At 31.2% G+C, this 24,968-nt stretch overlaps 1 protein-coding gene across 1 annotated transcript in view; it reads left to right on the top strand.

Moving 5' to 3' along the window:
* Window positions 1–24,968, top strand: part of LOC134728040 (VWFA and cache domain-containing protein 1-like) — a 38,328-nt gene that overhangs the window by 10,863 nt on the left and 2,497 nt on the right. The window contains exons 8-20 of the mRNA XM_063592439.1: window positions 477–556; window positions 2,318–2,450; window positions 4,416–4,689; window positions 5,773–5,887; window positions 8,878–9,052; window positions 10,806–10,942; window positions 12,922–13,088; window positions 16,401–16,511; window positions 17,832–17,933; window positions 19,034–19,136; window positions 20,793–20,888; window positions 22,082–22,216; window positions 23,042–23,145. Coding sequence (XP_063448509.1) covers window positions 477–556; window positions 2,318–2,450; window positions 4,416–4,689; window positions 5,773–5,887; window positions 8,878–9,052; window positions 10,806–10,942; window positions 12,922–13,088; window positions 16,401–16,511; window positions 17,832–17,933; window positions 19,034–19,136; window positions 20,793–20,888; window positions 22,082–22,216; window positions 23,042–23,145 — 1,732 coding nt within the window. The remainder of the gene's footprint in view (window positions 1–476; window positions 557–2,317; window positions 2,451–4,415; window positions 4,690–5,772; window positions 5,888–8,877; window positions 9,053–10,805; window positions 10,943–12,921; window positions 13,089–16,400; window positions 16,512–17,831; window positions 17,934–19,033; window positions 19,137–20,792; window positions 20,889–22,081; window positions 22,217–23,041; window positions 23,146–24,968) is intronic.

Here is a 24,968-nt window from a genome sequence, read left to right on the forward strand (position 1 = left end):
TGTAGTATCATTTATCTCCAATTCTGTATTTGATTTAGGGACAATAAAATTATCCGCTGATGAAAGTTGAGTTTTGTACGATTGTTACTAAGTGTAGGCACAATAAGATTGGACAAATATTTTGGTGCCAGTTGGTGTTTTGATTTATACGTTAATAATGATTTGTGGTAAAGTATTCTCTTAGTAACAGGAATAATTCCAGATTCCTTAAACAGTTCAATAGATAGTAAAGGAATACCGTGTTTGTTTAGAATAATTCTTGCTGCCCTTTTTTGCCATGTTACTAAACTGTCAACTAAAAACTAGTTACAGTTAAATGATCAAACAGCAAAAGAAAATGCAAGCTTGAGGTGAAACATTCGATTTTTTATCGAAAAAAAATAAATAAAATTGAATATAAATATGTAATCATACAAATCATTTATAATTCATGTCACCACAGAAAATTTAGTTTTTAATTAATATAATTTTTTCAGGGTCAACAGATAATTCAAAGAAACAGTTACGTGAAATGGCTCAACAAATACAGTCAAATTCGTCATATGGGGCTATTCGGGTATGTTAGAATACTATACATTTGTAATCAAAATAGTATAGTATAAAACAAATGATAATTGCCAACTAACAATCAAACACGATTATTGAAAAGAATTTACGTTTTCAGTGACGACAGTACATATTGTACATACAATTGATGTTTGTTTTATTCACACAGCATTTTCAATAAATGGGAATTGCATGCGATTGTCATTCAAGTGTGAGGTTTAGCTAGATATAAAACCAGGTTCAACCATTATTTTCTTCATAAATAAACAAGGAAATGCCTCTACCCAGTTAGCAATATAACAGTTGTTAGTCATTCGTTTTGTGTGTGTGAGCTTTTTACGTTGTCATTTGATCATTTGACTACGGACTTATAGTTTTATATTTTCCTTGGAGTTCTGTATTTTTTATTTTTTTTTACTTCTCACTTTTTTTTCGGTATTGATGAATACAAGTATATAGCTTTTAAATGCATTTATATTGTGACGATTCTGATTTAACAAAATTAACAATATCAGATATTATTTCGTATAATATTCATGAAGTCATGATATATTTAGGGAGAGGGGCTACTTTAACGACATCACGAGTTGGTTGACCGTTATGGAATAACCGTTTCACAGATGATATTGGATATGTTCCTTACGTAGTAACTACAATCCCCTTCTCTTTCATGAATTTGACCTACCGAATTAGACTATTTACCGGATTTGTAATTACATAAGCAACACGACGGGTGCCGCATGTAGAGCAGGATCTGCTTACCCTTCCGGAGCACCTGATATCACCCCTAGTTTTTGGTGGGGTTCGTGTTGTTTATTCTTTAGTTTTCTATGTTGTGTCATGTGTACTATTGTTTTTCTGTTTGTCTTTTTCGTTTTTAGCCATGGCGTTGTCAGTTTGTTTTAGATTTACGAGTTTGACTGTCTCTTTGGTATCTTTCGTCCCTCTTTTAAGTATAAGAATACACCAACAGTGACGATAGATGAATCAATGATCATCCTGGTACAGATTTTGAGTACTGTGGATTCATTAATATTCGTTGGATACCAATTTCGTGGGTTTCGTGGGTACTGGTGAACCACTCATTCAAATGTCCAATGAATAGCATATTTTGAATAGGCTTTGTATACAGTGATTGACATAACAACGAAATCAAACATCCACGAATTTGCAAGTTTTCAGCAATCCACGAAAATTGATATCCACGAAAATAAATGAATCCATAGTAATAGGTTAATGGTAACACAGTTTTACTGTCAAAAAGTGAGAACCAGTCACGATAAAATAAACTAAAAACAGACATCAGGAATCGCAGTACTATTGGACAATACAAAATACCACAACACACCATCTTTACAAGATACTGTAACAATGAAAGTAGAACCAACGAAAGTATCCAACGAAATACAAATAATTCGAAATGCCGATATTGATAAATGCACAAATTGTCACAATAAATACCAATCAACTTATTTTGTACTCCAAATACATTTTCCGATACTCAGCATTTACATTATACTTGGACATGTTGAATATAATTATATAAATATCTATAAGTACACATATACAATATGATGTAGTAGGGCAATTCCATTCGGTTGGAAAATATAAATCTATGAAACATTGAAACAATAGCTCTGAACATGTTTATGCGGGAATTTCTCGCTGCATTGAAGACCTGTTGGGGACCTTCTGCTGTTGTTTTTTTCTATGGTCGGGTGGTTGTCTCTTAGAAACATTCCCCATTTTCATTCACAATTTTATTTTGTAGATGGGACAATATTTATATTTTGAAAATCTGAAAACACTTGCTATTGACATGTCCACATTTTACCTTCATCTCCGTAAACCTTCAGCTGATCCGATCTATACTGTTCCATATGTAGATCCTTTCTCTGGAATAGGTAAGTTGTTTATTGTTTTGCTTCTTATATATTTATATGAAGACCCTTTTCCTTGAAAAAATGTTTTATTTCCTTAAGGTAGTACCTCACACTACATGGAGATAACTCTTGAAAATCAGCTAAACGTTTAAATTACGTTGTGTTGCAATTGGTAAGGGAATATTAAGCTTCCCAATTATAAAAATGGGTGTTTTTCAAAATGCTATATAACCAGTGTAATTTTTCTGATAAAAGGGTTGGTTCAAATTTTTCGAAATTTTTATACTTTTGTCAAATGGTCAAAGTAAATACTTTGTCGAAATTTTATGAAAATTAAACGAGCCAGATTTATTTTAGTGAAGGTGTTGGGTACCACCTTAATTACATTTTTCTAGCTTGATGCAGTCTAATTTCTTCACGGCGGGTACCATATTGACTAAAAGGAAAAATAGAACAGTTACCACAATAGAATGTCCCTTTGTTTAAAAAGTCAAAAACTACTTTCAAGTTTGTATTTAATAATCAATATCATGTTAACCGTAACGTCTTTAAGGGCCTTTCCATCTGTTTTAACTTATATATGTTTTAATGTAGGTAATAATTCTATATCATAAAGACATTTTGGATGTTCTCGTGAAAACGGAAATATCATTAAATAAATCTAATATTTTTAAGGATTTGTGATTCATTAAAACTTGCATTTTTTGATCACATGAACATTTGTATTTACTCAGTTTGCACGCCAATACTGTTGTGTTTAGTTTTTCGATCAAAAACCGGACATTGGACAGGGCATACAGCTTGTTACTAAAACTACATTCTAGAAGTCCCCAAATTTACATTGTTCATGCAATAGTTGTAGATTAATATTCTAATTTGACGTGCTTCTTTCGCTTTGTAAACAACACCGTATGAAAATTCTCGATTGATCTATACTTAGCGCAGACTCAGGAATATTCAAAATAATGGATGTTACAGTACACCTCCCCGTAAATCCACATGTATTTGAACTTATTTGCAAAGGCATTGCCGATTTTATTGTATTAAAAATTGAAATAAAACAAAATATAAAAGAATTTTTATTCTTATTCGGATGCATAATAAAAAGAAATAATATACTACAACTAGTTGTATTTATTACCTAAATATAGTAACACAGCTTTCTTTTGTGCAATGTCAATTTCATCAAGGAACAATTTCTTTATAAAGTCAGGGGTTCATTAAGAGATGAAAATTATCTTGGCAGATGATATTATACAATTATAGCCTTTGTATGAGGTCGATATAACATCGTATTGATCTCAACCAAAGGCTACTGTGTTATATTTAAGAAATAATTCATGGAAGCCATAGATTTAATGGACATTTACACATGGCCTGGGCCGTAATATTCGAATTTTATCCTGAGCATTTCCGAATACAAAATCCCACGAGAATAACAAATATGACATAAAAACTATATACATGAATTTGAGATAGACAAGTACCGTGACACGTATTATCGCAATGTGAATTTACACTCAAAATATATTGTTTCGTCAAAGACTCAACGATTACTATATTGAAATTAAATAACTCGGATTTGAACCAAACAATATCCAGTTCTCACTCTTTACGAAATCTGTTTATAATTATATTTTATCGAGTATCAACGATAAGCCCTTAATATATCCTTACAGTTGTATCAGTATGAACAAGATATTTGGTATGTTCTTTTCTTTTTTATTTATCTCGAAATCAAATACTATCATGGTACATTATTATGTTTTATGTTATCAAAGTCAATGGTAACATTGAGAATGGAAATACATTATTATCTTTTATCTCGCTTACAAAGAAAAAAAACATGATATAGTGTTGTTTGTAATCTTGGTACCACACACAAGGTCTTTGAATTGTTATTACTATACTTGGTCTTTTGCTTTTTTTATTCTAATGATTGATTCAATTGTATCATGTGTATGTTTCCCTTATTATTTAAACTAGGATTAATGACGTCGATGTGTCGACAAGTCAGCATTACACGAGGATTTAACGGTGTTGCATGTACGGATGTTAAGATAAGTGAACTATTGAAGGATGTTGAATATTTTGACGAAGGTAATTCATCTTACGCCTTCATGATTGACAGGAATGGTCACACAATTGTTCATCCTTTACTTCCTGACCCTACTTATTTGAAAACTGACCCTGTATTAGTCGACATTACAACATTGGAAAGGTCTCCTGGATCAGACAGTGTAATGTCTAATCTAAAAAGGTATTTTACTTTGCATACATATGGTAGTGTTTATCGTGTCAATACTATAAACTCGTATGATCACAAAAAATTCTAGGATTACAATTTACATGTAGAATAACAAATCCTTAAAAATTGTCAGTGTCGTATTTATTTGGCGTCACTATAAATATAGATATATATAATGAGGGTTTTTTCAAGCTGAAGGTGTAATACTACCTTTGATTTCACCATATTAGTCTTTGTTAAATTTGCACTTTTCAACCAGTTGTGCAGAATTTATCTTTGTTTCAAATAAAATGAGTTAACTTTTATCCTGTCTAGTACTATATACAAAATGTCACATACCATTTCCTTGCATATAAGAAATTGACAATCACTGGATGTTAACCAATCAAATTTCTCCCCTTGATTAACCTGTGTACAAGCTTTGGTAACCTTTTTACCTCAAGTGTACAAAATATTCTATGGAAACATGAAATAAAAATTTAAAGTGCTTTAAAAAACCCAAGACTTGTGTTAATATAATAGCAATGTTTAACTGCAATGAAATGTAGGATTAATTACCTGCAACTATCAATGTCAAGGGAATATTTTTCTGATCTGTTTTAGTATACAACCGGATGCGACGTAATATATGGTGGTATTACACCCGAAACCGCCTCTGACATACACAATTATTAGTCTGGTATCTTTAATGAGTTTAACTTTCAAAGTCTTAACTGTTTTCTATAATTAAAAACAAGATGATCTGTGAGGATACGTATTAGAGACTACAGCTGACCATTGACCTTCAACAAAGCACAATCATTATGCATTATATAAAGCTCCAATGGATACGTATTTATTTAATTTTTTATCACGTACATGTAATTCAGTATAAAAGTATCTCTAGATTTTACTTTTTTTAATACATAATATATTTGTATAAAAAATCATCATATATACCAGGACTAAATTTAGTATACGCCAGACGCGCATTTCGTCTACAAAAGACTCACCAGTGACGCTCGAATCCCAAAAAAGTTTAAAAGGCCAAATAAAATACGAAGTTGAAGAGCATTGAGGACCAAAATTCCTAAAAGTTTATACTATATGTTGTAGTGGACTATCTGGTAATAAGACATTACCATCAGTATATTTTACAATTCCACGTGGTAATTTGATAAATGATGGAACTAGTATCAGGGTTGTTAGTGCAACGTTCTTTTGGAGCTCGGTAAGAGACTTTGATATTTGTGTTTGTTTGTTGTATGATGGAAGCAAATTATGTATGTCTTACATGTTATAATATTTCAATTCAAAACTAAGGGAACATATATGTATTCTAGTGAGCTTCCCCCAGGCATGCTTGGAGAATGCTTCGTGCATTTTAGAGAAGCTACTATCGTTAATGCACCATTACACTCCCATTAATGTCAATCAAATAGAAGAGTTTATAGTTAAGAGCTTGTATGAGCTTTTTGTGAGCCTTTTGTATGCCTGTAATAATAAAGTTTTACTATGTTGGCCTAGAAATTTAGTTAATTGAAACAAAAAAAGATCCTTTAAGACTTGCGGTTAAACAGTTTAGGGATGAAAAAGCTCTAATATAACTTAAAAATATTTATATAAAGCCGATAAAAATAACACAACAGTGGTTTTAAATAAAATCGATTACATCCAAACAGTTACAAGTCACCTTAAAAGTTATAATTACATAAAAATGAATATTAACGTTGTTGTCAAATCTATAAAAGATATTGTTGAAAACTATATAGGAAAAAAGAAATTGATTCATAAACTTATACTTTTTTTGTAGAATGATAACGAATCAAAACATGGACACACATACCTTCTTCAGAAAATTCATAAAATCAATCTAGAAATAATTATTGATGCATTTCAAACTGGTCAAATAGGTAGCAATATAAACATTTCTTACTGACCAATCATCCATAAGTGTTACTTTACCACGAGATGCATTGAAAGATTACTGGATCTAATTCTAAAACCATTATTGAAGACTCATCACTTTTACAATCAAGATACGAAAGACTTCATTCATAAAATAGAGTCATACAAGGTAAAGAAAGAATGCATTTGTTTTTGCCTATGATGTAACGTCAATGTACACAAATATGAAGATTGATAACTAAGAAAAAACAGTTATCAATGCATTTTTGTCAGTTGATAACAAGAATATGCTTTAAAAATTTCAAACAAACAGAATAAACTGCATTTGTAAAGTTAAGAAACAATCAACGTGAATTAAATTGACAGCTATACGTCAAACAAATTATTGGAGCGCCTTTCGGTGGTATATTTTCTCCGACATGCAGATTTACATCAGCCTGTCCGATTAAAAATATCTTAGATACGTTCCAATGGATAAAAAACATCAAATTGTACTGCCAATACCAAAACGACAATTTTATGTTCTTCACAGGCACATTAGAACAGATTGAAGGTTTCGTTAACACAGCGAACAACATTGACCCTCTGCTTAAAATCACATTACAAAGATTCCATAATAATAACTTACTTTTTGTTAAATCAAATATACAAAAACGCAAAACGTATCAATATTTACCAATCACTAGTGTCCATCCTAAACACACAGTAAAAGTATTACAGTTTTTTAATATATATGTCATATTAGAAATAATAGTCACATCGCTGAATTAGATAAACAGTTAAAATTTAAATATTGATACGTTTCGCGTTTTTTCTTTATATTGGATTGAACATCAAGTATGTTATTATTATTGAATCTTTCACCTTTGTACACTTCGGTAAATAAATATGTCACACTAAATCTAGACATCTCAAATGTGATTTTAAGCAGAGAGTCAATATTGTTCGCTGTGTTCAAGAAATCTTCAATCTGGTTTAATGTGCCTGTGAAAGACATGTATTGGCAGCGCAATTTGATGTTTTCTATCTATTGGAACTTAGTATCTAAGATATTTTTAATAGACCAGACAGATGTAAATCATAAACCACCAATAGGCGCTCGTATTATTTGTTTGTATAAATGTCCATTTAATTCAAGTTCAATGTTTTTCAACTTTACAAATGCCGTTTATTCTGTTTGTTTGAAATTTTCAAAGTATATTCTTGTTTGTCAACTGATGAAAATGCATTGATAACTGTTACATAATAGACAATGAGAATGCATTCTAAATGTACTTTGTGGGACTCTATTTTATAAATGAAGTCTTTGATATCTTGAATGTAAAAGTAATGACACTTCAATAACGGTTTTAAAATTAGATCCAGTAATCTTTCAATGCGTCTCGTGGTAGAGTAACAATTATGGATGTTTGGTCGGTAAGAAATGTTTATGTTGCTAGCTTTTTGACCAGTTCGGAATGCCACATTAATTATTTCAAGATTGATTTTATAAATTATCGGAAGAAGGTACATGTGTCTATGTTTTGATTCGTGATCATTCTTCAAAAAATTATAAGTTTGTGAATCTATTTATTTTTTCCTATATAGTTTTCAACAATATCTTTTATAGATTTGACAACAACGTTAATTTTTATTTTCAAGTAATGATAACTGTTAAAGTGACTTCCTTCTGGTTTGATGTAATCCATTTTTTACTGTTTTTTACTGTGTTATTTTGATCGGCTTTATATAAATATGTTTTAGTTATATTAGAGCTTTTCGTTCTCATATTGATGAAATGTCCCGAAACTGTTTAACCTCAAGTTTTGATTTATCTTTTTGTGTGTCAATTAACTAGTTTTCTAGGGCAACATTTTAAAATTTTATTATTACAGGCGTACAAAAGGCTCACAAAAAGCTCATACAAGCTCATAACTATTACTTTTATATTTGATTGACCTTTATTGGAATTTAATGGTGTATTAACGATATTAGCTTCTCTAAAATGCTCGGAGGATGTGCCTGGAGGAAGCTCACTAGAATAAATATATGTTTCTTAAAATAAAAATACACATTGTGAACTACATTTACAATAAGAAATGAGTAATCATTTCGTGTGCTCTGGTGTGAAAATTCCAATTGTGTGATATTTAAGATTTGTTTTCTTCAGATGCACTCAATTTGTGTATTAAGATGATAGATATTCAATTGTGATTTTAAGATTAACGAATATCACAATCTCAAACTTACAACCATCTAAGTATTTACATTTCTATGAAAAACTTATAAAATGTTAAAGAAATCTAATATTTCTGACAATTTCTATTTCATTAGGTAGAAAATACAGACTTTTCCATTTGTATTGTATTAGGAAATGAAGAACATTCTGAAATTACGGAATTGCCAAAGCCTACTGGAGACTTAGGAAAAGTGTTTATGTATCACAACCGAAGTCTCTCAGATGACAATTATTCTAACTGTAGGTTCAATGCCAGGAGTGTAACATTAGGTTTGTAAGCTAGATGTTTTTTATGCCTCAACTTGTGGCATCATGTTTTTCGGCCTGTGCGTCCGTTCGTATATCCTTTCGTCCGACCGTCTGTCCGGATTCAGTTTAAAATGTTTTGTTGAAGTTGTTGGTCATATACTTTTTGATGAAGTTGAAATCTACATAATTTGAAATTGAGTCCTATCTGGGTTTTTTTATATGATAATGCGTTTAGTCCAGTCAAACTAATATGAACCTCACACTAATTGCAACAATAAATGTTTTAGTTATAATCTATAGCATTAAGCCCCAAATATACACAGTCAGTTTTTGATTGATTTTCTTAAATTTTAAATTTGATGTAAAATATGATACTAAGAAGGGGTTATAAGTTCGTATTTGACTACATTATATAATCTTCTGCAATGTACAAAACCGAAGTGTTATTGTTATATTTGTTTTGGCACATATTCATTGAAGAAATTGCAAATTTATGGCTTTGTGACCAATTTGAAAAAATAATGCGAATATTTGGTATTGTTTATATCTGTGAATTATATTTATGTAGCATCTTTCTTGTTTGAAGAAACTTTAAACCCCAAAAAGAATATATGATTTATTAGTTTTAAGGTCAATTTGAGATTCTTTCCTTGACATGCTGTAAAATCTAATAAATGGTTAACTCATTAATTATGAAATCAGGATTATAGCTTGACAAAAGATATGAAAACACCTTTAGAGTTGTTTGTTATACTCTAAAGACGGCTAAAATATCAAGAATCAATACATTTTGTTGAAAAGAAGCGGTAAAGCTCTAATTTTGTATCAATTTTAATTGATATATCTGGGTTTTTTTGCAGAGTTATCCCCCATATCAATGCTTATATCAGTAGAAATTTTAAAATCATGATTTTTTAGTTTTTCCTTAAGTTAATTATTATGGGGCTTTTTTATGTGCATATTTGGGGTATAATGCCTAAGATTAAAACTTAAAAAAGGGTCAAATTTATGCTAGATTGATTAATTAGGTTGACTGGACTAGTATGTCTAATTAGAGTGTTAACCCAAATTTCACGGTCCACGGAACATAGAATATGAAATGGAGAGTTGGGTATCCGTGTACAATTGACATATTCTTGATTTTATAATATACAGGAAAAGAAATCTTTAACATCGAAAATTGCCATACTAAAGAAAAAGAAAAATAGTACGTGCCCATTTTTGATAAACCTTTTTCTAACAAAATGCTTAAAAGCTTTCTCGTGAAGTATCAGCACCAAAGTAAGACGTTTTGATCTATACCAACTGTAACAACAGACAACATATACTTGCTTGATTTTAAGGAACTTAAAACTATTCGTATTGCATACAGCGAAGACATCCACTTCTGTGACTAATACTAATGTTTATCTAATTTAAAAAAAAATATGATAGGTTCTTACTACTGAGTTTTCTTCTTCGATATTTGTTTTTAATGATTAAGCGTGATCTGTTCTATTTTGTTTGAGATCTGCAAGGGTATATGATGTTTTTTTCTGTATTTTATTTGATTAAAATCAGGTAAAGGTTTAACTCTACTAAGAATACAACCTTCAATACATCCAAATAATCAAAGCTGTGGCGTAATTAATAATCGAAGACATAAAAAAAATGGCAACAGTAGTATACCGACGTTCGAAAATTCACAAATCGATATAGAAAAAACAAATTCGGGCTACAAACTAAAACTAAGGGAAACGCAATTAATCAAATAGTAATCAAACTGCACTTTCAGAAAGAAGCAGCATTAAGTTTTCACCATCTGCATTCGTAAGTCCCTTTCAGTACACGGACAAAGATGAAACAGGTGAAGATGTATACAAATATAAACAATATTTTACCACAGATTCTGAAGAAAATCCAGGATTTAAGGTAATAAGATTGACATGATAGTTATCAATAGTACCAGGATTATGATTTAGTACGTCAGACCCGCGTTTCTTCTTCATTAGACTCACCAGTGACGCTCTTATCAAAATATATATTAAGCCAAACAAGTTCAAAGTTGAAGAGCATTGAGGATAAAAAATTCCAAAAAGTTGTGCCAAATACGGCATAAGATGGAAAATTATACAGGTACATGTATATGTCAAATGCATGTCAAATGAATAAGGTTTCGTATTACATGATCATGCTACCTTAATTTTCGAAACAAAATTAGAATACGAGAGCAATGACAAAATATGATATTCTGTAAATTTCCTGTGAAATCAGGTGATTGTTTAAAAAAAAGGATCAGGACACAAAATGTTCAAGTTGCACAAAATGATTACAACCTTTGGATACAAAAAGGACGTTCAATACTTAAAGTTGAATAACTATAAAAATCTAATATCTTCGTTTAAGGGGTGAGAAAATACAGACATGGGTAGTCTGGTTTTATGTGGGTTGCCTTGTCTAATACATTCATAAAAGTAACAAGGCTTATCTTTTGGTATACAAAACCAGCGTTTAGTCTACATCACTATCAACAATGAAGCAATTTCTTATTATTTATTGGCACACGTTCAATTTAATTAGGTCTGTTTGTCGATTACTTTATGCAGGAGGATTATTGGTTTTGATGTTTGGTATGATTTGAAGGTGTTTATGTCTGTCTGGCATAGTCAATTTAACCTTGACCCCATTTACATTGATTGTTGATAATGTGTGCTAAGTACTAGTAAAAACTAAAAATTACAATCTTTATATTTAAATTTTGCAAATATAACACCTAATGAAAGCATAAGGATTATATAAGTTTCTCTGTTCTTAGACTTCAGAGTTTTGTAAACTGTAATTTGCCTTTTCAACCTTTGTTTTACAGGGTATTGATAATTTTTATTCACTTTCTCAGTTTACAAAATTTGAGATACAGAGACAAAGTTTGCTAACACGAATTTGACATGAATCTGACATGAAATTCACAAGAAAAATTTCACGTGAGATTCACCTCAATCGAGCTTATACATGAAACTCACGTGCAAATTGTCATGTGAATTTCACATGAATCTGATGTGAATTTTTTCCCGTGAAATTTCACGTGAAATTTACAACAACAAAAAAATTGATATATATCTTTCATGATTTTAATCAAATTTGAAAACTTCAAATGTTAATTGAAATACTCTATTTTGAAAATTCATGTGAACTTCACATGAAAAAAATTAAGTGATTTTTATGTGACATTCACATGAGTTTCACATGAGAATCACGTGAAACTCACAAAGATTGATTTTACGTAAGTTTCACGTATATTCCTCGTTTGAGGTGAAATTCACGTGAGGTTAACAAGAATTTAAATTCAAGTGAAATTGATGTGAATGATATTTGCCTGTGTAGATGATTTTACATGTAGGATCCAAATGACCGATTGTATTTGACTGAACTTTTAATCAACTTATTTCATGAAAATTAACAATAATGCAGTATCTTTAACTATAAAGTATCTCTAGTGAGACTATTTACCTCCAACTTCTTTCAGCGTTAACAACAGGTCGGCATGATAAAATAGAAGAAAAAGTCATTGACGTTTAACAATCTGTCAATCAACAATTTGAATAATAAATCAAATAAATATATTCTTGTGATTCTATGGATTTATTGATATTCGTTTGGATACCAATTTTCGTGTATGTCGTGGGAACAGGGAAACCATGCATTTTTAAAAATGTTCATCGGATTCAATTTTTTTCTAAAGATATGTATGTTGACTTTACCACATCCACGAAACTTAATATCATCGAAAATGCAAGAATTCTACAATCCACGAAAGTTGGAACCAACGAAAAGAAAGAAACCCACTGTATAAAAACTGTTCAAAACTCTTTGCTGATAGTTCATAATAATATCTGTTATAATATTTACCTTAGAGTTCAATAAGACCAGATGTATGGGCTACATATGAGCTAGAAAAATTCTGGAAGCGCACCAAATCATCACATCTTGCATGGAGATATATAGGAACTAAATCTGGTGTCATGCGTGCATATCCTGGTGTTTCATTGGAAAAGACGTATGATCACGAAAAACGAGCATGGTAAGGGATTACTATTTTTTAACATTCATAATTATAATTATTATTGCACATTTTGCTGTTTTAACACATTACTTAATGTACAGCATTCCATCAAGTATCGCCGTTACATGTAGAATAACCATACATTGTCTCGAAATATCAATGTTATTTGTTCAAGGCTTAGAAACAGGCAGAAAGCCGGTGTCGAGCATTTCTACCTGTTTCGAGCCGAGTACAAATAACCGATTGATATTTCGAGACAAGGTATGGTTATACTTTATATACTGCAACTCGTATAAGTGTTTTAAATGAAGTATTTAGGGTAAAAATCATCTTTTTTAATTTGGAGCGAACGACGTAAAATTTCCGCGAACCTGTATGTTTTATTGACGTCATAAATAAAATTCTACGGAAACGCATTATCAACCTCATAAACAAGGTGATATACGGTCAGGGACTGTATATGACATCTAAATATACATTCAATGCAATTTAACTGCTCTAATAGCACAGCTGCAGTATATATACAATCATAACTGATATCAAGGGAGAATATACAGTAAAACTTGTCTTATATGAAACATAGCCATTTAATACATTTTTATTTTCTATAATTAATAAATAAATAAACATAATATCATATAAAATCTTATCGAAGTACTAAATAAAGGCAACAGTAGTATACCGCTGTTCAAAACTCATAAATCCATGGACAAAAAACAAAATCAAGGTAACAAACCAAAACCGAGCGAAACGCATTTAATATAAGAGGAGAACAACGACACAACACCGAAACGCAACACACACAGAAACGGACCAAGCATCAGACAAAACACCACGAGAATAACAAATATAACATGAAAACCAAATACAAGAATTTGGGATAGACAAGTACCGTGCCACGTCTTATCTCAATATCTCAAAAATAAGAGGAAACACAAACGACTCAACGTTAAAATGCAACACATAGAGAAACGAACAATAATATAACAATGACCATCTTCCTGACTTGGTACAGGACACTTTTAAAGGGGAATACAAGTGGTGGGTTGAACCTGGTTTTATGGCATGCCAAACCTCGCACTTTAATGGTAAAGTTAAATATAACATTGAAATGACAACATAATATTACAGGACTACAATACAAATAAATAGGAGAACATATTAGACAAAGAAAAACATGATTAATAGATTAACAAAAAGCATCAGGTTTAAAATTCAATACGCCAAAAACGTGCCTTGTCCACACAAGACTCACCAGTGACGCCCAGATATAAAAGATCGAAAGTGGAAAAATTACAAAGTTGTACAGCATTGAAGATCAAAAGTTGAAAAGGTTTCGCCAAATACGGCATTGTTTTTATGCCCGGGATAAGAACATTCTTATTATATAGAACTATTCATGCTATTGCAAACAGTAAATTTTATCAAATGAATATGAAAGAGATATACACAAAGAAACTGAAGTATTAACTAATTACAGAAAACTAAACCTTAATACATAACGCCTAGATATAAAAGATCGAACGTGAAAAAGATACAAAATTGTACAGCACTGAAGATCAAAAGTTGAAAAGGTTTTGACAAATACGGCATTATTTTTATGCACGGGATAAGAACATCCTTATTATATAGAACACTTATGCTATTGCAAACAGTAAATTTTAACAAATGAATATGAAAGAGATATACATAATGAAACTGAAGTATTAACTAATTACAGAAAACTAAACCCGAGTTTATCACAAAATAGACACACATAAAAGATGTTACAGACAATGTGTCGTGTTATTTGCGGAACAAATCCGTTATCGGTTCTTGTAATGGTAAGGGATTACTGTTATGTTATAGAAAATAAAGGAAAACAGACAAAAAATAATGCTCAAAACACAATGTTCAAAGATAATTAAAGACTGACCAATACAATTCCGACGTAGCTTGTTCGTAAAAACTGGCCAATATCATCATAAATGCGAATGCATAAACGTTCTATTAGTATAATATCTATGTTGATTTTTTCATTCTACGCTAGTAATATGAGTACTGACCTGAATATATTTCATAAATAACGAAATCCTTTTACGTGCCCCATTTATTTGCATTATGTGTTCTGGTCTGTCCGTCCGTCAGTATGTTCGTACGTCGGTCCCGGACGCGTTTCAGGTTCAATTTCTGGTTACAGTTTTTGGTCGAGGTAGTTTTTTATAAAGTTTTACGACATTAATTTTTTTAAATAAATTTTGTGGAGCACCTGAAAGATCAAGCGATATACCTTTGTGTGTAAAGACACTTATATAGCAAAAGAGGGACGAAAGATACCAAAGGGACAGTCAAACTCATAAATCTAAAACAAACTGACAACGCCAAGGCTAAAAATGAAAAAAAAAAACCAGAAAAACAATAGTACACACGACACAACATAGAAAACTTAAGAATAAACAACACGAACCCCACCAAAAACTAGGGGTGATCTCAGGTGCTCCGGAAGGGTAAGCAGATCCTGCTCCACACGTGGAGTTATATAGTTTAGATATCCAATATAGTGATGGAAGATTCAGTGTTTCATCTTTGGTCGAAGTTCTTAATAAACAGAGAACAAACCTATGATTATCTATGATTTTCTCTTTAGTAAGTGTCAAGGGGTATATCTTGAGTTTCAAAGTGTATTGTCGATAACAAGTTTATGTATTGGGATTTACACAGGAAAACAATGCTGTTTTGTGCTTTTTCTGTGGTTACAAAAAAAAACTTATGTCATGGAGGTATGGATAAAACTTTTGCAGCATTTGGTTCTTTGAAGATTTGAATAGCATGGATTTGATAGACCCATTTAGTGTCTTAATCTGATTTGTATTAAAGACTTATCAGCTTTAATACACTCAGAAAAAGTATCTACGTATCCCTTGCCTGACTTTTCGACTGAATCCATCTGTATTTTAAAACTTTTGTTTTTATTTGATGGATTCAGGGTCACGATAATTCGGGATCGCACGAATTTCTTATTGTCAATGTTAGGTCAATTTCCTAAATTATGTTTGTTAAGTAGTCGACTTAATGTCTTTCTATTCAAACATTGTCTTGAGGAAACGATGATAGTCCGTCGGAAGGGACGATAAATGGCTGACCCGTGTTATTAGAGCCATATCTATTGCACGTTAAGGACACCCTTGTAGATTACGAAAAAGAGCAGGCTAATGCCGCTTTAAGGCATCAATCGTACCTGCAAAATGGATAGGGATTAATATTAGTTGAAAAAACTTGTTTCCCAATCCGCTATTGAAAAATATGTTTAAATTAAATTAAAATTAAATATGGTCTGTCTAATTATTATAGGTTTAGACAAACCGTTGCACACCCGGAAACAATGTTTGTCACACCGCCATATGATGACGCTTGGGGATCAGGGATATTGATTTCCTTAGAAAATACAGTATACAAAGGAAAGTAAGATTGTTTAGATTTATATGCTGTTTTCAAACTTGCAATTATTCACTTTTAAAATCAGTTATATTGTTAGATATCAAAGGTACCAGGATTATAATTTAGTACACCAGACGCAAGTTTCGTCTACATTAGACTCATCAGTGACGCTTATATCAAAATATTTATAAAGCCAAACAAGTACAAAGTTGAAGAGCATTGATTTGTGAAAGTATATTTTTGAATTAACTTCTTTCTTTAAATTCCAATTAAAAATTATATGAGATCGATGTAATTTTCGATACAGCTAGATGTCTAAGAAAGCTATCTTTCAAAATGATAGTGCAGAGTTTATATATTTATGAACGTTTTCATAAGTTGTTGTCTACAACATAAACTCTAAAGAAAGGCATTAAAAAATTAATGATTATTAATTTATTTAATACAATTCTTTTTATGGTCATTTTCCTCAACTCAATAATGTTTTTATTAAAGTTCTTTTATAATCAATAATACTTGTATGATCTGATTTACGGGTTCTTTCATATATTGGATGACCTTGAAATTATATTACGAGTGTTCTGTGCGTAGTATAAGATGAAAACTGAGTTGTTGCACCTGTTTATTTTTTAGTGTTTATACGATGCTCTCAGCTTTTGTACATTTATCTTGCATTGTATCTTCTTGATTGATTGATACGATAATATAATAATTAACTACTTTAATTTGACACTAAATACCATAGTCTCCTTTTCGAATTCACAGGGAATGAAATGTAAAAAAAAAAAACCACATTTTTCGTAAATATGCTGGTATTACATAACCGAATAAAAATCTAAAAGTATGAATAAAATTGAGAATAAAAATGGGGAATGTGTAAAAGAGACAACAACCCAACCAAATAAAAAAACAACAGCAGAAGGTCACCAACAGGTCTTCAATGTAGCAAAAAATGCATTTGGATTTCCGGATAAAAACTAATAACTTTAACATTTGAAAACTTTATAGATATAGGAAGATGTGGTGTGAGTGCCAATGAGACAACTCTTCATCCAAATAACAATTTAAAAAGTAAACCATTATAGGTTAAAGGACGGCCTTCAAATAACACAGATAAAAGGGACATTAGCATTTCTTCACTCACCTCAGTAGATTTAGTTATTTTATTTTCAATCTTCTTGCATAAAATTGAGAATGGAAATGGGAAATGTGTCAAAGGGACAACAACCAGACCATAGAACGGACAACAGCATGTTTGTTTCTATCCCCCCTGTTTTTGTCTCCTTTTTTTACTTTGAGTGTATGAATGTCCACTTGATTTATAACTGCCTTTGTGTTATTTAGATCAAAACAGGTAGCAGCTGTCGTTGGAACAGATTTCCCACTACAATATTTCAGCTGGTTCATTGACCAGGTATACCCTTCCTGTTCCATGCTAGCATACAGGTAATTTAAATAGTTATCAAAGGTACAAGGATTATAATTTAAAACGACGGACGCGCGATTCGTCTACAAAAGACTCGTAAGTGACGCTCAGATCAAAATAGTTATAAAGCCAAAACAAGTGCAAAGTTGAAGAACATTGAGGACCCAAAAATTCCAAAAAGTTGTTAAAACAGTTTTGTGCTGCTGACTGTTGAACAAACAAACTACGTACTTAAAAATTTACCACAGAATTAAATTTAAATGCAAGTAAAGGAACTATCAGTAGATACTAGTATTAATTGATCATGAGTTGTTCTTAATAGTTATCAAAAGTACCAGGATTATAATTGTATACGCCAGACGCGCGTTTCGTCTACATAAAACTCATCAGTGACGCTCAGAGGAAGGACTTAAAATTCCAAACAGTTGTGCCAAATACGGCCAAGGTAATCTACTCCTGGGGTACGAAAATCCTTAGTTTTTCGAAAAATTCAAAGTTTTGTAAACCGAAAATTTATAAAAATGACCATATAATTGATATTCATGCCAACACCGACGTGCTGACTACTGGGCTGGTATTACCCTCGTGGACGAAACGTCCACCAGCAGTGGCATCGACCCAGTGGTGAAAAACATGATATATAATTATAGCATAAAATATGTACATGTAAGGGCCTTTTCAAATATAACATCTAAAGTAAAACGAAGTAATTGTTGTTGCATTTTTTTTTAAATAATTTGGATTTATTGCACTTATTGATTGTGTAGTAGGTCGAGCACTACCGTATAGCGGGTTATTTTCAAGGGTGTAAAATTACGCGATTTTCATTGAAAAAGGTAACCAAAAATATGTTGGCGGTTATTATTTTGGCGGATTCAAAACTTTATCAATACTTTTAAATGTACAGTTTTAAATTGGCGGAATTTATTTTGGTGATTTTGTTCTATCCGCAAAAATAAGCGAAAATAGCCCGATATACGGTATTTAGATCATTTTCATAAGTATTTGGTAAAAATGTATGATAGACTGATCATCGTTGAAAATTGGAGAAATAATGTTATGTGTTGTTAAAGAAAAGGATATCCACAAATAAATAAATGCTTTAAATACATTTCTTTAGGTGTATCATAATTGAAGACAGTGGATTTATCGTGATGCATCCAACATTTAAGCAAAGCACAAGTAAAGAAAAGTTCGCAAAATTTATTCATATAACAGTCCAGGTAGGAATAATGCACATATTACTATCCAACCTTTAAGCAAAGTACAAGTAAAGAAAAGTTTGCACAATTTATTCATATAGCAGTCCAGGTATGAATACTGCTAATATTACAATCCAACATTTAAGCAAAGCACAAGTAAAGAAAAGTACGCAAAATTTATTCATATAACAGTTCAGGTATGAATAATACACATATTACCACCAGTAACTTCAATCAACTTTAATAGAAATTATCGATTATTATCCGCTAACGTTAACTACTGTTAGTATGCAATATGAGGAATTTGATGGTATACGCTCATTTCAGGTTCCGTATATTTTTTTGGCGTCCTTTCGAGTTGTTTTTCGTTTTGAGAATTGAAAAATTCTTAAAAGGAAATGTGAGCTTTTCTCATCACTTGGCCTCCGTCGTCGTCGTCGTCGTTTGTCGTCGTTAACAATTTTTCAAACATCTTCTTCTCTGAAACTACGAAATGGATTTGGATGCAACTTAGCATGATTGTTCCTTGGATTATCCTGCACAAAGTTTGTGCTTCGATTTTTGATCCGACAAAACACATGGCCGTCATGGCTAAAAATAGAACATGGGGGTAACATGCAGTTTTTGGCTTATATCTCAAAAACGAAAGCATTTAGAGCAAATCTGAGATGAGTTAAAAATGTTCATTAGGTCAAGATCTATCAGCCCTGAAATGTTCAGATGAATCAAACAACCCATTGTTGGGTTGCTGCCACTTAATTGGAAATTTTAAGGAAGTTTTGCCGTTTTTGGTCATTGTCTTGAATATTATTATAGATAAAGATAAACTGGAACAGCAAAAATGATCAGCAATGAAAGATCTACAAATAAGTTAATATGACTAAAATTGTCAATTGACCCCTTCAGGGGTTATTGTTCTTTAATGACAATTTTTCACAATTTGTTCATCATATTTGCTTACTTTAAAAAATCTTCTCCTCTAAAACTACTCAACTAAATTCAACCAAACTTCAACTGAATGATCAGTAGGGTGTATTAAATAAAGTTTGTGTTTTATTTTCTATTTGTTCAAAAAACATGGCCGTCATGGCTAAAAATAGAACACAGGGTAAAATGCAGTTTTTGGCTTATATCTCAAAAACTCCAGCATTTAGAGCAAATAAGACAAGAAGTTAAAGTATTAATTAGGTCAATGTATACCTGTCCTGAAATTTTCAGCCGAATTGGGTAACTGGTTTTTCAGGTATAATGCCCCTGAATTTTGAAGAAAGTAGGACGATTCAAAGAACATTTGAATAAATTGAAAAGCAAAAAAAATCATTGATGAGAGATTTAACCAAAAAAATTAAGGTGAGCGATTCAGGCTCTTGAGAGCCTCTTGTTTTTTATTTCCATCATTTTATGGTAATGCAAACATATCATAGTATTGAAAAAATACATTTTAATCCTGTTATCAATGATCAGTATATATATTACCATTACAAAAACGGGTTTTCAAGAGCAAGGTTGGAATATGCTAATTCAAATTGGAGTTACAAGGAGTTAAATGGCTTTAGGGGACATTGTTTCCTCTGTTCTATATCTGACTTTCCCTTACATTTTTAAATCAATATGGCAGTACTAGACTTAAAGATTGAAATAAGTTTAGTGTTGACTGACTATTTTGTAAACTTCTAGGAGCCAGAACTAGCCAATGAATTAAAAACGAAGCTTATACTTAACAAACAAGAATGTCAGGACGTAGCAGAAAACAAAGAAAGGCGTTCTTTTCGGGTATATTGTATTATTTGTAAAATGATATTGATTCTGTGTTTTGGAAATAAAGAAAAGTTGTATGATTTGTTAATTTCTTTTCAAAATATATAAAATATCTTCTTCCTGTAAAGCTCTGATTCTTCGGTCGACTTTTGTTTTAACATTTCGATTGATAAATAAGCACCTCTAACTAATATTTTTTCTCATATGTTGAAATCGATCATCATTTATAAGTCATCTCTTATCGATATGTTCATCCGATGTAGAACAAATATTACCGGTAATACTATTCAAAAGAGGGACGAAAGATACCAGAAGGACAGTTAAAATCATAAATCGAAAATAAACTGACAACGCCATGGCTAAAAATGAAAAGGATAAACAGACAAACAATAGTACATGTACACATGACACAACATAGAAAAGTAAAGAATAAACAACACGAACCCCAACCAAAACTAGGGGTCATCTCAGGTGCTCCAGAAGGGTAGCAGATCCTGCTCCACATGTAGCACCCGTCGTGTTGATTCAAACATGATACCAACCACAATATATAATATAAAAGCTGAGCAACGAGTTCCCTCCAAAAATATGAAGGAGAGATCAGGTGCTTCAGAAGGGTCAGCAGATTTCTAACAAGTGATACCCACATATTTACACGTAGTAAATCTTTTCATTAAAGGACGAGTGAGCAAAATTTATGAAGAATTTTGCATTGGCATAATGTTTATAAAGTGTTATGTTCATAACTTATCGTCATACATATCCGATTTGAACGATAATGACTGCATCTACATGTTCATTTGTACAATGATAGATAATATTGATAAAGGTAGATGTGAATAATTTATAGTGGGATTTATTTATCTCATTTGCTCATATCCGATTTGCACAATTCATTGAAATTGATCGACTGTGCGATAAATGTCGGTACACTTTTGACATATTCTAAATTAAAACTTATACCGTTGCTAAATTTCATATTATATCTTTCAGGTTTAATCCACCATTTTCTACATTTGAAAATGCCTGTACCAAGTCAGGAATATGACAGTTCTTGTCCATTCGTTTTTGATGCGTTTTGTTATTTGATTTTGCCATGTGATTATGGACTTTCCAAATTGATTTTCCTCTGAGTTCAGTATTTTTGTGATTTTACTTTCCTGACAAAGAATCTTTTGAACTGTTGAGTTTTCTTTTTTATTTTAAAGGTGACTTTGCCAAACACAGGTGGATACGGCTTCGCAGACACAAATGACAAGTATGAAATAAGACCCATTCCGGAAACCAATATTTTTATTATTAGACAGAAAACGTCAACTTCATTATCAGGTGGTTGTGATTGTGTAAGTGCTGTTATTTTTGGTAATACCAGTTTATCTTCTTAATAGATATAATAAATGTGTCAGTGTTCACTCGGATGTCAAATAACAAAATATAAATAAATAGTATTCGTTATTGTTGTACAATAAATATTTGGGATATACATGTAGACATGTTGGACAATCATTTTTATTTTTTTTATAGTACACGATCTAAATTTACTGTTACTAGTATATTAAAATTCTTATCGTCAAAAACAGAAAATCTCAGTTCCCTTTGTTAACTTAAAATATAATTAAAACATAGGTGAGAATAATTCATATGTTTTAAAATAGATTCTGAAATGGGGTTTTATTTATTTTCGTGGTTTACAATTTTCACCACTTGAACAAAATTTAGTTTCTTCATGTTCTATGTATAGTTGATTTTAGAGTTTTCCTAAGTATACCCTATAAAATTAGCACTTCGTTGATCATTTAGATTGGTTGTATACCTTAATTCACGAAGTGAAATAAAATCGGTATCCAATAATGATAATATATGAACTTATACATGTTATTGATATAGGAAGATGTGGTGTGAGTGCCAAATAACAATTGCTCACACCGAACAACAAGCTATAAAGGGCCCCATAATAACTAGTGTAAAACCATTTAAACGGGAAAAAAAAACGAGAAACACGTATAAATTACAGAAACAAACACCAACTTCTGTGATCAGATTCCTGAATAAGCACAGGTGCAAACATTTGCAGCGGGATCAAACGTTTTAATAGTACCAAACCTTCTGCCTTATTCTGAAACAATGGCATAACATGCATGTTATTATGTGTATCAAATTTGTTACAGGATGAAAATATAAAACCAAATTCCAGAGCATGTGGCGATAGATGCGAATATTGTCTTTGTTTTAAGCCCATTGCATATCAACTCTGCTTAAATATTTACAACAAGTAAGTTAAATTCAGACGATAATGAAGTATTCTAGTTAAGGTGGTACCCAACACTTTCACTAAAATTAATTTGGCTCGTTTAATTTTCATTGAATTTTGTCAAAGTATTTACTTTAACACTTTAACAAAAATATAAAAATTTAAAATTTTTTGAACCAACCGTTTTGTCAGAAAAATTACACTGGTTATATAGCAATTTGACAAACACCAATTTTGATCATTGAGAAGCTTAATATTCCTTTTACAACACCACGTATTTAAAACGTTAAGCTGACATTACAGAGTTATCTCCCTGTAGTGTTAGGTACCACCTTAAATAATGATGATAACATATTTTAGGTGAAACATTACTAAAAGGTTTAATTGGAAATTACATATAAATATATAATGCGAATAACATACAGAAAAGCAATGTTATCACTAAAAACCTTTTTAAATAATTCGACGTTAACCATTATGGCATTTTAAACGAGTTTTAAAGAAATAGAGAACATTAAATATGGTAAAGAAATGAATATATAGAGTGACATAGTAGGAGACACCCCATAAAAGAATAAAAAGGAGGGGCGAAAGACGATACTAGAGGGACATCAACCTAATAGATTGAAAATAAACTGAAAACGCCTTGGCTATAAAAGAAAAAGACAAACAAACAAATAAAAAAACAACAGACACAATTTCGAAATCTAGAGACTAAGCAACACGACCCCTTAAAAATCTGAGGTCGATCTCAGGTGCTCTGGAAGGGTAAGCAGATATGCTCTTAAACAAATGAAAGAGAATGCACATTATTTTTTTTTCTTTTACCATTCAAATAAAGTTTGGGGACACATTACATTTCTGCATATACTCGAACACATAGTTTTCATAGGGTTTTCCGGATAGGTGTTTCAACTAACTATTCAAACGTGAACTGTTTTCCTGTAATCTTTCAATATTGTTATAAAACCCTTGAGACTTTTTTAATTTGTTTGTAAGTGCTTTCCAGTCATTATCAATGAGTATAAGAGTATCCGATATGTAATTAATATACTGGTTGATTGTTTTTAGTACTATTTGTACATTTTAAAATGAAATAAAATAAAAATAACAGAATAATGCGTGGTTTCTTATCAAAATGAGCGTAACTAAAAATTTTCATATATATCATATATTTGAAGGTTATGTCACAATTAAGTACAATAAATTTATGAGGGTAGATAAATGCATACCAGGACATTTATTTTACAACAGCAAATTTCATGCATAATAATAAGTTTTACAGCTGATTTCCTAATGCTTGCAAAGTAAAACTTTGGTTACCTTGGTTGCGTTGTTTGTATATTGTACAATTATTAGAATAACACCAAATTAAATTCAAATATGATATATGCAGATTGAGCTATGCCTATATATATATATTGTTTAAAGATGTCAATTTAATTTACAAAGTTTGCATAAACAAATCTACTAACCAAGGAAGCAAGCTAAACAAAGTTTTACTTTGCAAGCATTAGGAAATCAGCTGTAAAACTTATTCTCGATTTGATACAGACACTTTACAAATTCACACGAGTGTTTTTACACACGAGTGTTTTTACACACAGTTATCCTCTAAGCTATTCGTCTTCTTTTATGTTTATCACTTCTGTAACTGTATTGATAAACTGTGATTCGACGTTCTCATTATCTAGAATAACATACTGCCAAGTATAAAAGAAACATTATACTAGTAATACAATATAAGAAATACATCCAGTCGACAGGAAATATGAACTGTTGTTAATCTTTTTATGCACGACTCAATGTTTGTTTTCTGACTAGCTTTATATGATGCCATGACT

This window comes from Mytilus trossulus, chromosome 8, assembly GCF_036588685.1.
Source record: "Mytilus trossulus isolate FHL-02 chromosome 8, PNRI_Mtr1.1.1.hap1, whole genome shotgun sequence".
In the NCBI taxonomy this organism is placed as follows: domain Eukaryota; kingdom Metazoa; phylum Mollusca; class Bivalvia; order Mytilida; family Mytilidae; genus Mytilus; species Mytilus trossulus.